Source organism: Crotalus tigris, unplaced genomic scaffold (assembly GCF_016545835.1).
Source record: "Crotalus tigris isolate CLP2741 ecotype Arizona unplaced genomic scaffold, ASM1654583v1 scf7180000018040.1558517, whole genome shotgun sequence".
Lineage (NCBI taxonomy): Eukaryota > Metazoa > Chordata > Lepidosauria > Squamata > Viperidae > Crotalus > Crotalus tigris.
In genome coordinates, this window is record NW_024096790.1 from 555307 (window position 1) to 570589 (window position 15283).

General features: G+C 36.8%; 1 protein-coding gene across 4 annotated transcripts in view; it reads right to left on the minus strand.

The window, feature by feature from the left end:
• Nucleotides 1-1230: 1230 nt before the first annotated feature.
• CCDC88C (coiled-coil domain containing 88C) overlaps nucleotides 1231-15283 on the minus strand; it is a 99322-nt gene continuing 85269 nt past the window's right edge. For 2 of the 4 annotated variants that reach the window (XM_039346948.1, XM_039346950.1), the window contains 8 exons: nucleotides 14965-15110; nucleotides 14207-14296; nucleotides 12246-12484; nucleotides 6828-7001; nucleotides 5531-5596; nucleotides 4943-5011; nucleotides 4431-4732; nucleotides 1231-3401 (listed from right to left, as the gene is read on the minus strand). In XM_039346948.1, coding sequence (XP_039202882.1) covers nucleotides 2406-3401; nucleotides 4431-4732; nucleotides 4943-5011; nucleotides 5531-5596; nucleotides 6828-7001; nucleotides 12246-12484; nucleotides 14207-14296; nucleotides 14965-15110 — 2082 coding nt within the window. In that variant the 3' untranslated portion in view covers nucleotides 1231-2405. Of the gene's footprint in view, nucleotides 3402-4430; nucleotides 4733-4942; nucleotides 5012-5530; nucleotides 5597-6827; nucleotides 7002-8519; nucleotides 8968-12245; nucleotides 12485-14206; nucleotides 14297-14964; nucleotides 15111-15283 lie in introns of those variants that run through there. The other 2 variants (XM_039346952.1, XM_039346951.1) reach the window with 2 other exon arrangements.

Below are 15283 nucleotides of genomic sequence, written 5' to 3' on the forward strand. Positions count from 1 at the left end.
GACTTTTTTGTCTTTCTTATCGACAATTGTTATCAACAACTTTATTATTATTATTATTATTATTAGTAGTAGTAGTAGTAGTAGTAGTAGATTTCCATGTCTTCTTCTCTTTTTCAAACTAAGCAAACCTATTGCCTCTAACTGTTCTTGGTATAATTTTCCTTCCAGGTACCTTATTATCTTGGTTGCCCCCTCTAGTCACATTCTAATTTAATAATGCCCTTTCTAAAATGTGGTGTCCATTGCTGGCTATACATAACCATACAAAGTACATATGCAGTAAATGAACAGTTACTTCTCTTGGCAATAGTCTTTGATTGATGCAATCTAGGAATGCATTGGCTTTTTTCTGTATTAGAATCTTCTGTATTAGAATCTCAACCTTTTCCTATATTTATTGTTCATGTCTTTTTGTTATTTATGTGCCTTTTTAACTTTCTTGTACTTCTTTAATCTTGATATACATAATAAATACTTGAATTCCTGATGCTAATCACATTTTTCTTCTATGGGCAAGTTACTGATGAAAGGAAAATTGCTGCTTGCAACGTCCAGAGTAAACCAAAACAGTGAGAAATGTCTCCAGGGAAGTGGCTGGTGGCAGCATTACTGCTGTATTTCTTCCTAATAGTGTTGTGAAAGGTATAGTAATGTTTTAAGTGAAGGATTTAGAGAGGTGCTCATGGGAGGTAGTGGGCCCAACTCTGTTAAGGATTGTATCAAGATTTATCATGCATTCACAAAACCATTTCCATATAAGATGGATAGATAATCTCCACCAAAATACATGGTATTGCATTCATTCTATTAAATATAACTCAGGTTTTTCTCTTGACCATCCATCACCTCAAAGAGAATTCTTACAGTAAGCTTGCATTAAGAATCTGTCAAGAAATATTTGATACAAACAAGTTACATCTTGTCTTCCCCAACATGGCTGCTTCCACATGTTGAGATTATAACTGATTTCAGAATTAACCAAGCAAACATTGTCTTTGTCTATGTTGGAAAAATGTGTACAATGTTAGATATTTATGAAATGCATTTAGAAGATTTTGCTGCACTTCTATAAATATTAAGATGGAGAATCATACTCTGAAGTTACAAGAAGGTGGTACCACCCCTGCACACTCACACATATTGCAGCTTTGCTACAAAGGGTGTGCATTGTGACAGCCTACATTTTGGAACAATGCTTTTTCTGGGAGAAAGTGACATTTTTGACAGATATTTGTATTTTAAAAAGTCTTTATTACAAATTTGCTCTTCTCACAATGTGACTGCTACAAACTATGATACACTCTAATCACTGGTTGTGTGAGATCTGTTACAGATTCAGTTTTTTCTATCATAAATCACACATCCAGAAAAGTTTTATGATTATGTCAATCTGGGTGCATTATTTCCAGTTAGAAAGGATCTCTTTATAACCAAACAGTAGAACAGGAGATATGCACAAGGAGTCAATGAAATCCATACAATAAAATATTTAATCTGGATATAAATATGATTTCATAAAAATATGTATATAAATGGAACCTCGTTTCTATACAGCTCAGGCTAACCGAATTAGAACAAGGCCTGAACTTGCAATTGTTTATTGAGATAGCTTGTCAGTTTCAGCATTCCAATATCCATGGACATCATTTTAAAAGAGCTCCTATGTATATTTTAGACAAAAGAACTGTACACATTAGGAGGGCAGACTGGCTGCAGAGGAGGTTCTCTAGGCAACCAATGGGGCCATTAAGCGATTGAATGCATGGAATGGTAAACAGATCAGTCCAGTGCATGAACAGTTGTCATTTAAAGGAGACCATGCCCCTCAATAAGGGTGCATTATTTCCAGTGTTTTCAATAAAAAAATATTACACACATATAAAATGGCAGCATCTGTACTGCACATTAGTGTTAAGTGCAGCAAAGAAGCAAGGATATTTTAAAAAGTCTCTAAATGGTAATAACTACCAGTGTAGTTATTTACATTATGCTGCTTTTAACATCCAAAAGAATGTTTTAGAATCGTAAAAAGATTTAAAAATAACAGGCAATTGTGCATAAACTAAGATTTGAGCTCAGTAGACAAACACATAGATAAAATTTCCCAAATAGTAAAAGAAAAAGGCCTGCAAAAGGCACAAGAGGACCAAATGTTAAGCACTCCAGACTCTGAGAAATATGACCCTGAATTGAAGAAGAGAAGGAAGAAGAGATGGTTGAATCTCTTTTAGACATCGGAACTGTTACAGTTTTGAACCTCAAGTATGCCAATACATGTTTCTATTGAGGTGTAAAGCATCCAGAAGATAATTAAGACAACAGTATTTAGCAAATCTCCCAGTGTCACCCAATTTTCAGTAGTGAAACACATCTTATACAATCCTTGGCAAAGTGGAACTGTGGAGTCACACACAGCCATATTCATACCAAACAGTTTGCTGATCACTAGGGGGATCTGTTGATGAAGGAGGGTTCTTGGAACCAAGCCCTCTGTTTGTTTCCTCAATGCCCTCTGCCAAAATTTTATTTTCTGGTGATGGATTTGGGCATTTGGCAACGTGAATGTCAGTTGAACCCTGAAGATTGTTGCCTTCCGTACTGTTAGGAACAATTCTGACAGGAGTCCCAGTGGAGACCTCCCCACTTTGCAATAATGATTTGGATTTGGTTTTAGATGCATATTGTGGAGAACAGTGTTGCTCTAAATCTACTTTTGCCCATTCCTGTGGATGAGAGGAAAGATCATCCTTATAAGTGTTGGAAGAATAAGAAAATGGAGGGAACAAGAGTGACTTGTCATCTTTCGGAGGGGCAAGAGACAGGCGCCTAACATCAAGCTGTCGACAGCGAGAATCCACACTTTGCAAAGAACCCATTATCTTTGTAGGCTGTGATCTTTCTCTCAGAAAGCTCTGAGAAGTAGAAGTTAAAGGCAGCTGGGAAGTCTGGCTGTCTGAGTCCTTGCCTATCTGGCTATCTGCAGCCACAGGCTTTGGAAGACTGTCATACCGTCTGTACACATCAGGACCAGTGGCTCTCAGAAGATCTGCTGAAGCCAAGCTATAGGCCCGGTTCAGTGAAGCACTCTGCCTGCCCATGTTGTTATTCTGTTGAGAGGTTGGCTTTGATGCTCGACTGGCCTGACTTCGAGGTCCATGGGTAAGCATGTTGGAGTTTGCCACAGGTTCTGATGGCCCAGGATTTGGTTTTATGTAGTGGCCTGATTTAGCTGGTCTTCCATCTTCAGCAGTGCCAGGCATCTTTATAGTTGGAGTGATGTAACTGGTGGGTGTCTTGCTTGGCTCCTTCCGGTGTGACTGTGGAAAGTGACCTCCAGGGCATGGAAGCTCACTGGCTTTTCTGAAATAGTCACTCAGCAAATCATCTTTACTGGATGCATCCTAAAAAGAAGATTGAAATAAATTTTTATTTATTTATATATTAAACTTCTTAAATACCCATCTCTCTCACAGACAGGCTCTGGGCAGTAAGTTAATCAGTAATTTAATGAATATCTATCTATCTATCTATCTATCTATCTATCTATCTATCTATCTATCTATCTATCTATCTATCTATCTATCTATCACAAAAGTACTTATTCTTCATAATAGATTATCTATAATCTGAAATACAAACCAGTTTTAATAGAGGGTCAGACCAAACTAAGTTACTTGCAACTAGCTGCACTTATGCATTAAGTATCCATAACTGTTTATTTGCAAGCAGACACACAGACACAATCCAAAAACATTTTTATGGTCTTGAGTAGAATAATTTTCAAGCAGAAAAGAGGACAATATAAAATGTTTTTAACAAAAGGCTTGTGTAGTCAAAAACAATCTGGTATAAAATCCAGGCCAAATGGATATTTTAGAGCTGTAGTGATTTTCAGTAGATTCTAGTGAAACAGGGCATTACTAGACAGCCAACTTTCCAATATACAAGGACAACGCAGAAATAAACCTCCATCTGATTATCAATGACAGACACTCGCAGATACAGAACCTTTATTATACACATTAGAAAACTACAACTTTACATTACTTTTTTACATAATCGCCATTCAAATTGAGGCTTTTTTGCACTAAATACAATAAAGGTCAGAACTTCACTTTTATCTCCATTCTGCTTTCTAATTTATCATTCCAATTAATAATAATGTCCATGAATTTTTATCAACAGAACCTATGAAACACACACACACACACACACACACACACACACACACACACACACACACAGAAAGTGAGTCTTGTTAGTGGAACACAAAGGTTTATTCAGGCTGTGGGATAACTAGGTCTGACTGCTGGATAAACCTGCAAGTTCCACTAACAAGCAGGGTCCCAGAATATGCAATTTAGCATCTCCCTTCGATGATCTTCTATTCCCATACAGAGAACAATGTATTTTCTACATAATTTACTTACTTTCTTTGCAGATAATCTGTTGCTTTCTTCAAGGAATTCTTCTAAGGTTACCATCTCATTACCCGGAGAGGCAGATCGGTGCTTAAGAGATTGCTTCTGTATATGATTGCTTTTCTGAGACATATCATATAATAATGTTCCATTCTTATTAAATGAGGAACTTTGTTTAGTGTTTGAAGCCACAACTGCAGAAGAGGTGGAACAAAATAGACCATCTCTAGATGTGCCAGGCATATTTTTCATTATCATCATGTCTTCACTGCTAAAGCTTTCTGATCTGTCACGAATATAGTCATAAGATCCTGTATCAAGAAATTCAAAGATATCAAAATCAGCTTCATTTATTCTATTAAAAAATATTTGACACATCCTTATAAAAGGGCTGGGGCACCCTAAGTCATATATACAAAAAATGCAAGCCTTGTCCCAAAGATAAAGATTTAATTGATGCATATTCCTGTCTAATAATTAAGGGACAGTAGTAAATGAATATTATAGTGAAAATATCATACCTTTCAGGTTTAAAGGGGAGCTGTTAGTGGATGCATTTTCACTGTTCTCTAAGCTATCTGATCCAGACACTGCAGGAAATTAAACACACAGACACACACACAAGAAGAAAGAACAGAAATCAGAGATGGAGAGGAATCTCAGCTTCCAGGCTGCATCAAAGGCAGCGATGTTTCTTCACTGGAATAATCACCCTCTAAAATCAACTTACTGAAGAACATGGATCAACAGTAGAGCAAATGCTTTGCAGGCAAATCTTTCGAAGTTGGGGAGCAACAAAATCCCTATGTGAAAACTGCAACCTGTCAGCATTGACAGCAAAGGGTAGAGGGACTCAGTATAAAACAATTGCTTATCTTCCGAGAAACATCTTTGGTAGCAGCAAAGGAATCTATATTTTTTCTGAAGTTATGTTATTTTGAAGCCCAAGAACTGGGGATAAAACTTCTCTTTAAAATAGGACTTTTCGATTTCATTCACTCTATTGTAGCCATTTTCTGTGAAAATAACCCTGAATATTTGAGGATCACTCCCATCCAACACCAGGATCATAATCAAAGGCAAAGAGAAAGAAACCAGTCTTAACTTACTGTGCTGCTTATTGGAAAGCTCTGCTGCAGAGGAATTATCATACAGGTCACCATCTGAATTATGGCCTGAAAGATATAAACATTTTTTTAAAGTGATGTTTGGGCTTTGGTATGTGATATATTCAGTTGGCTAGTATAATGACAGTCATTATCTGCAGGATCACCTGCCTTCAAGGACGTCTGTCTGTCTCACCAAAGCAGATAAAGTAGGTAGATTCCCTTCCCTTAAACATTACCATCCGTGGATCTTCAGAAGCATGCCTCTTCCATTGCAGCCCCTGTCCTATGGGACAGATCTCCCCCACTTTCATTCTTCCAGGCAGCACTTAAAACCTGGCTCTTTGGCCAAGTGTTGGGATAGGGCAAAGTCAGGGTAGGACAAGAACGTCCGTACATCAGAGAAGTGTGACTATGATGTCAGCTTTTTCCTTTATATTGTTTTATACTACTTCTGCTGACTTCTAGCTGCCAGCAGTTTGGCAGTTAAAGTCTCACCGGCTCAAGATTGACTCAGCCTTCCATCCCTCTGGGGTTGGTAAAATGAGGACCCAGATTGTTGGGAGCAATAAGCTGACTCTGTAAACCGCTTAGAGAGGGCTGTAAAGCACTATGAAGCAGTATATAAGTCTTATTGCTATTGCAATTGGCTGCAAACCACTGTGAGTTTTTTTTAAGTTGGGTAGCTATGTAACTGTTTTAAATTTTAAATTTTTTTTTTAAATTTTCTTTCTTCTGAATGTTATTTCTCAGGAAAAATAATATCTTTTTTATACAAATTTTATTAAATGTACATTTTAAAAACAAAAGTGGACATGATTCAACTTCCCTGGCTTCAACAGTGCTATTAGTATTACCTTATGTTACAGAAAGAAAGACAGAAACTTAAAATACATTCTATAACAGGAATAACAGACTGTGCGTATAACATCTGTAAATTTTTTGATAAACCATTTTTCAATTGTCAACATTGTATTTACATATCATTCAGTTGTGTCCTAATATAGGTACTAATAAAAAGTCCTTATAATATCAACTAGTCAATCGATAATCATCTCAGTGATCCTCCTTATCTCTAACCAATCGTACAATTTTTTCCAAATTTCATAATACTCTGTTTCAGTTTTATTTTTAATCTCTAGGGTTAACCTGTCCATTTCGGCGCAGGATAAAATTTTATTTATTATTTCTTCCTCAGTGGGGGTTTCCTTTCCTTTCCATTTTTGGGCATATGCCAATCTTGCTGCGGTTAAAATATGCAGTAGTAAATATCTTACTGAAATAGAATCCCCATACCTACCTTTTTGTCTGTTTGGTTGTCTAGAGATGGAAGTAAAAGTTGAATAGGGAGTTGGAACAGAGAAAGTTCTGGAACTTGAGTCCACATAGCACTGCTTAATAGCAGGATCTCTTGTATTTTCAATGTAGTCATTGCTGTCTCCACAGTGTGAAACTCTCTTCAGATTTGAATCCCCTAATGTCAAATGGGAAAACATTGAAACATTCAAAGAAGTGAGAGAGAAGAATAAGTACTCATCACCTTAGAAATGCATACTCAGAGAAAAACAATGCCATCAAATTCTGCTGATTTTACAATCTTTTCATTTATGATCAGGTATTATCTATTTCTATCCAGTTTTCTAATCTAATTTAAGGTCAGCAAGAATGAGTGACAGAGGAATGAATAGCACTTTACACACATTATGGAACAGAAGGAGCTATATTATGTATCATATGATTTAGGGAGGGAAGGAATAATTGAAATTTCAAGGCTAAAAACCTAAGCAGATTTGTTTTGAAGTAAATTGTACCAAATTAAGTGGAATTTATTGCAAAAGAAAGAAAGAAAGTTGAATAGGATTGGATTCTGAGTCTCTGTTCGATATTTCTATTCAATGTTTGCAACATATCATATCCTTTAGGGATTTGTGTTGCTGACATGTTTTAATGCTGTAATCCATTCCACTCCACTAAATATATTTGCTGTAGTAATGAAGCAAGATTCACTCAGTAATATGGGGGAGAACAAAATACCTTCTTTTCTGGAAAAATTATCCTATTTTATTTTTTAAAGAATGAATTCTGATTAGAAGGCATTCACATTTCAATTATTTCAAGAGCAATGTTTCTCAACCTCATCCACTTGAAGATGTGTGGACTTTAAGCCCCAGAATTCTCCGGCCATCATGGAAAATCTTCACACATCTTCAAGTGGCCAAGGTTGATCTCCATGAAAGTAGAAGTGGTACAGACAACTCAAGAAGTAAAAGAGTAAAACCTGAGTTATTTACATTTTTTAAGTCTGAGAAAGGTATAAGGAGACTGAGCCATTTATCTAAAATTATATTCATCGCAAAATTGGTCTAACAGCATAAAGTTTTGAAGTCAACTAAAACAACAGAAAAAGGCAAAGAAAAGGCACAAACCATTCCATGCTATTAAAGTAGCATACTAAATTAATAAAGCACACCATAGCTGAAGCAACAGAGAACAAATATATTTCATGTAGTTTCAATTATATAAGCATCTGTTGAATATAGTGTTTATTTTGATGCACTGCTATGCAATTTAATGTTAACTGGCTAAGCACAGCTGCAGCTGTGGCTGTTTACTATCAAACTGCAACAGTGTTTGCTAATCAGAACAAAAATCAACTTTAATGCGTGTTTTGAAGATACTGTTGGCTTAGCTTTAAAAAAAAAGCAAGACATAGATTATCAAACTATTTTCATCAATGGCAGATGTCTCTGTATTTTCATGTTTACACTGCAATAATATTAGGCCACAGACAAGCAGCACAATAGATAAGAGAAATTGCAAAATATGTTAGGAGTTATTTTTTTTAACACAGAATAGAATATTATTAAAGGATGCATTGCCAGTGACACAGCAACAAAAATCTATTTTAACATCTGGACAGGACATGAGGCACATGGGCAAATCTGCAAAGCATTAGTGTAGCACACAACAAGTTCACTTACTCAGTATGTGCACCATCACCAATAGTACTTGCAAAAGTATAGGCACAGTATCACATGCCCCATTAAAGTGTATGGCACTGAAGAAATGTTCCACACTGTGCAATAAGGTCCTTCATTTTACTGATGGGAAAATGTTGTCCATGTTGACTTGGTTTAATCTTGGATTTATTCTGTCTCAGTTATATGCTGAGCATCTATGACTGTGTATAGAAGGGCTATAGATTTCATTTATTTAAAAATAAAACACTGGAAATGCATTGGGAATAAATGATAAGAGGAGAGGTTAGAAATCTTTTATTTCTGAGAAGGAAAATGATTCATTAGGAGAGGATGGGATGTCAGAAGATGACCAGAACCGGAGACGATTAGAGAGAGATGAGTTATTCGATGGAGACTTAGGAGACTTTTCCTTGGGCTTGCTTGTGGTTCTCAAAAAGCCAATCTTTTTACGTTGAGCTGCTAAGTGTTATCACCCAGAGACCCCAGAAAAGAGAAAAAAAAGTAACAGAAATAACTAAAACGTAATTTCAAACATCCAAGAAAACTGTTACCATGAACAAGGACTAAGCATTTCTACAGCTATTACTAATCAGATAAAGTTTACATAAAATAGATAACTATCTACAGCAGCAGCCGTTAGAACAGTGCAGTTCTACAATAGATTGTGACTGAAAAAAATCCCCCACATCATTTTCTGAATGTTGCACACATTAGGCAATCTAGCTGTACATACATTAATTTTTATGCAGAGGATCCCTGAGGCCTGAAAAGTATTTCAAGGGTTCTTTCAAAATACAACACTGTTAGGAAAGGCTGCCCTAATATTTATGATTAAATATACATTATAATTTCTATATGAGATAAACATATTTATTTACTTGGGTTTATTAAAATCACAAAATACATAATATAAAACAAAAATAAAACCACATAGCAACTGGGCATCATCCATATAACCAGGAGACCAACTCGAGCCCATGGTCAGGACCCCAGGCTCAAACACAAAGTTACGTTTTCAAGGCTTTACAAAAGGCCACTAAGGACAGGACCAATCTAATCTCAGAGGGGAGGGAATGATGTTCCAAAAAGCAGCTGCCATGGCAGAAAAGGCTCTCCTTCTAGGTCTCACCAGCCAACACTCCTAGCTGATGGTTCCTGGGGATGATGCCCATGCATCAGCTGAAGCTTCTGAAAACCCTTTAAGGGCAGCCCCACATAAAGCCACTTGCAGTAATCCAATTTAGAGGTTAGAAGGACATGAGTGACCATGAGCAGTCCCCTCCCCAGTCCAGAAACAGGTTCAGCTGGCACATAACATGAAGCTGTGCAAAGGCCCTCCTATTCATGGTTTCTACCTGCCCTTTGAGTAAGAGCCATAAGTCCAGGATGACACCCAGTTTGCACACTGGGTCTGTCTGGGAATTTGCCATCCCATCCAGAACCCATGAAAGGTCCCTGAAACCAGAGATCCAAGAGACACTTGGTTTTGCTTGGGATGAGGTGAAGCCTATTTTGCTCATCCAGGGCTTCATAGTCTCCATGGCATCACTCAGGTGACCTGGGGTGGAGATATAAAGCTGGATATCATCAGCATACCGAGGACACCTCACTCTGAACCATCAGATGATGTCACCCAGCAGTTTCATGTAGATATTAAATAGGAAGGGAGAGAATACTATGCCCTGAAGCACCCCACAAAGAATGGGCTGCACAGAGTGTGGAAAATCCTTTCCGGGCTGGAGAAATGAAGCTTGGATCTTTAGGATCCAAGCTTTGTTTCCTCAGCTTGGTGCAAAAGTTCCCTTCCGCACACTGGAAGGAAGGGGAGGGGAACTTCTGCACTGGGTAGGAAAGTGAAGATCTGAAGATTCCTGTTTTGTTTCTGTAGCCCAGTGTCAGAGTTCTCTTCTGCACAAGGAAGGGAGGAGAACTCCTGAACTGGGATGGAGAAACAAAGCTTGCATCCCAAAGATCTTAGCTTTGTTTCTCCAACTCAGCACAGGAGTTTCCTTTTGAGCATGAAGGGAAGCTGCCTGCCCTCTTTTCACAGGCAGTTTCGCTCGGTCTGCTTAACGACTGCAACTGGGAGAGTCAGGATTGCAGTTTGTTGAATGAAGTGGTCACAAGGGCATCTCACTTAGTGGCTGCTTCACTCAATGACTGAGATTCTGGTCCCAATTGTGGTCATAAGTCAAGGACTACCTGTACAGTATCATTATAGATCAAGGGCAGGATAATCAACATAATTTACTGGTTTTGTGGGGCTTAAGATAATGTAAGAATTAGAGATAGGTCTATTTCAGAAATGTTTTTAATTGAAGCAATTATTATCCATCATTATCAACAAAGTCTACTCAATTCTTTACCGAGACATATTATGTAACAAAAAACAATTATCATATATTATTAAGGATCCTTCACATTTTTCATATTAGAATCTGTATTGTTGCTTCCTTTCTCTTTGCTCCCTCTGCTGTCACCAAGTCAGACTACACTTTTCAATGCAGAAAAATTATGCAGGTTACAAACAAACTCTGGAGAATGCTTCTGCTTTGTGGAAAAGTCCCATAATACAAAAAACACTCATCAATGTAATTAGAAACTTAACTTATTAACAGAATGCACCTATACTATATAGGTAATGTAAAGCAACAAACACTTGATAAACATGTAGAATTAGCATGTATATTATGGCAAATAACAATAGTGCAATAGTTCAGTTATAGTTTAGTTATAAGAGCTCCACATGACTGATGGAATAAACAGAAAATTAAAATACAAGTCTAAGAACAGCACTACAATCTTAAAAGAATGCAAAAATAATACACAAAACAACAAAATGGCAACAAAAACAACTTGGTAAATCTATGATGCCATAATAAAAATAAATTTTCAGGATACCAAGGGCTCTAAAGACCAAAGTCACCAGAATAAAAGCCCTGTTTGTTGCTGAGAATTATAATGCACTTTGTACTGAAGTATAAAAAAAATAAGCCTGCATTGCAAAAGACCAAAGATCTTTGTCCATGTGAAAGAAACGCCTGCTTAATTTTCAGAATTAATTTCAAAGTGGCAAGCTTGGACCTGAAGCTGACAAGGAACCCCATACCAATAGATGCACAAAATTGGTGTCAACAACTCTGCCCTAATCCATATTTATAATCCATATTTAAAAATAGATGATGGGAAAGGTAAAACACCATAACAGAATAACAGAGTTGGAAGGGACTTTGGAGGTCTTCTAGTCCAACCCCCTGCTCAAGCAGAAACCCTATATCATTTCAGACAAATGGTTGTTCAATCTTTTCTTAAAACTTCCAGTGTTGGAGCATCCACAACTTCTGGAGGCAAGTCATTCCACTGATTAATTGTTCTCACTGTCAGGAAATTTCTCCTTAGTTCTAAGTTGCTTCTTTCCTTGACTAGTTTCCATCCATAAGTCTATACTTCCAGCATGAAATGCCCACTTCCTCAAATTTCTTCTACAAAATAGACAAAATCTGACCATCTTTCTGAAAACAGAATATGCCACTGTTCTCTCTATATAAGGTGGACTATTTGGCTAGCTTTTTCAACTAGATACCTAATTTTGTTAAGCGGTCTAAAGAGTATCAGTGCCAAACAGAAGTGATTATTAATTGGTTTACAAACTGAACATGCTCTTAATTAACAAAAATTGTCAGCAAAAGCTAACTGCTACAGAACTAATTCACTCTCCAATGAAATGCAACACCTACCTTTGACCATGGTTCCCGTCTTATGCTCTTTATCTTCCACAAAGCTGAACTCTTTGGAGGTAGTTTCCAGACTCTTCTGTTGCTTGGGCAGCTGTAATGGAGATTGGGAACCTGCTGTCTCCATGCTTTCTAACTGAGATGGAGAACTATCTGCTGAAGATTTCACTCGTTCTCTTGTTGGCTCTTTCTTTGGCTTTATGAATTTAACCAAGGCTTTAGCTCCTATCCAGTGGTTTTTCCTGTTATTGGAAATTTTTAACAGACAGCTATATATTTTTTTCTCTTACATATTAAACAATATTTACTTCACTTAATTTCTCATTCTCTACAACAGGAGTCCCCAAACCCTGGCCTGTTGGGAACCGGGCCATACAAGTGGCAGATAAGCGCGTGAAACTCCATTTGCACAAGCAGCAGGCGAGTGCAAAACCATCCTGTTCCCTTCTCCCACTACCAATCCACAGAGCCGAAGAGGTTGGGGACCACTGCTCTACAGCAAGAAAATCAGTAAAATTTATGACTTAAAACAAGTGATATAAATAGAATATTTCTGAATTCTGTTGCTTACAAAGGGCTTTTTATTATAGCCATAAAAATGAATGGGGTTGCCATATAAAAGATCTATTTAAAATCTTTTTGATAGAAAACTAGAAATCCTTATAATCCAACCTACTTACAAGTTAAGAAACATTTTACTAGCTCTAAGGATAGTACGAATATAAGCAGTACCCTGCTGCATTGGACCCTTGATCCATCTAGTCCAGCAGTCTGTTCCCACAGTGGTCACCTAACTGCACAAGGCAGCCCACTAGTCCTTCAGCAGATGGCAGTCAAAGGCACTCACATTGCCATTAAGGCAATAGACACTGATTCCTATGTCTTCTCTGAATTGGTCCAATCTTTTTTTGAAGCAGCCAAGTTGGTAGGCAGCACCACATTTTGTGGTAGCAAATTCCAAAGTTTAATTACAGCTTATATTTTTCCCCTTTAGCTGATTATTCCAGGATTCTATTGAATTGAGTAGCCTCTGATTCTAGTAAGCATTTGAAGTAAATTTAATATTTTTCTTCCATTGAACTTTCCACTGTTTTATTATTAGTATATCATGCTAGTCTTGACTGCTAAAACAAATATTTGTCAAAAGATTGTTGGAAATGTAACAAACAGATTGAATCTTTTGTGTGTGCATGTGTATGTTGGCAAAGTTGTAAAACCTAATAGTAGCAGAAAATGTTTTATTGTAGAATAGAACAAATTTGGAAAGCTGCAATGTCCCTGCAACCTTAGATTCTTATTAACTTGCACTAATGAGGGATCCTTAATGCTCTCTGAGCTTGGTGGTTTTCTTGCAGATGTTTCATTACCCAAATTAGGTAACATCATCAGTGATGTTGGGTAATAAAACATTTGCAAGAAAACCACCAAGCTCAGAGATCACCAAGGACCCTCATTTCAACCATAGGCCACAAATATTTTTCCTTTAAATTGCACTAAACCATATATTCCTTCCAAATATACGGAATTAATACTGACTATGTTAATCGTTGGAAGGTTTTTATTTGTATTTTACTGGAAAATATTTTTAATCTCCTCTTAAGAGAATGGCTAACTAATTTGTGTGAGCATGCTTTGATGTCTAAATTAATTCTGTATTTAAAAAATAAATCCAATGTAGGATTTAATTCTAATTGGAAACCATTCTTATACATGCAATTGTGCTACATCCAAAATTGGGGTTTTAGAAATCATACCTTAATTTGAGGTATAAGTTGCAGTACTGATTTAATCTGATTCTGAAACAGAAGCCTATAGCTAAGTGAAGACTTCTTTTTTTTTTACTTACAGAAAAAGCACATGGTTTATTCATGTCAACTTAGTAAGTCAAAGTGTAAAGTACAGTTTGTATCTTATAAATTGATTTGGATATGATAATAAGAGATGTTTTCCTATATAAAACTTACTTTTTTGGAGTTGGATCATAAAATCTGTACTGATCCATTATTTTCTCTTCCAATTTTTCTTTGTGTCTCCTTAAGGCATTTAATTTATCACTGTTACAAACATAACAATGAAGAGAAAATTCACGTTGCTGAGGAAAGCAATACAATGCTAAAATTGACCTATCATATTTTTCCAGGCAAAAAAGGTCAATATCCCTGATAGCAAGATGAAAAATCCTTCTCAGGCTGTATTTAACTTAATTTATAATTTAAACATACTTAAATATAGATATGTTTACATTAAATATTGCCCCCAAAATACGATTGCTTCTGTCTGTCTGTCTCTCCCTCCCTCTCTCTCCCACTCACCCACCTAGCAAGCAATCACAAAGAAGGCGGTATCATTGCTTGTTGAGACAAAGAGTATGATACACCATTATATGACTGGAGCCTAGCAGAAATACAGGACAACACTTCATGCATTATTGGTGCTGTCAACAATAGCGATTAGGGATAAACCTTCCATTTTTTTTTCATTTAACAAGTCCAATGACTTGTAGCCATTTCCATACCCAACCATCAGACTAAAACGCACACAATGAACTGTATGCTTAGGTTTAGCAAACGCATTCTGCAGTTGCAGAGAAATTTCATGAATTGCTTTTTGGCTGTCCTCAATTATTTCTTTGAAAAAGATTAAAATGTCTTCCTGCTCCCTCATCCCCTCAATATTAATCTCATAGGCCAAGATCAGTATGCAAAGGGATCCCTTCTCTTACATATATTGCTTTTGTTCCTCATGGTATTGTTCTTTATTCTCCATGTTCTGCTCCAGCAACATTTGATTCTGATGACTTAATAGCTGGATTTGACTGAGGAGATGATGATTCTCTTCTTCCAAGTTTCCTTTTAGTCGACCAAGCAGCTATTTAAGAGACATACCATGGATGAGATTTTCGCATACATTTGTTTACGTATTATGAAGCAACCAAAGCAGACTCTTATTTATGGAAAGTCTCTTTTCAGTGAGCAGTTCTTTGAACTTCAATATCAGCCAGTCGTAATACAACCACCAGCACTTAAGATACACAATTAGCA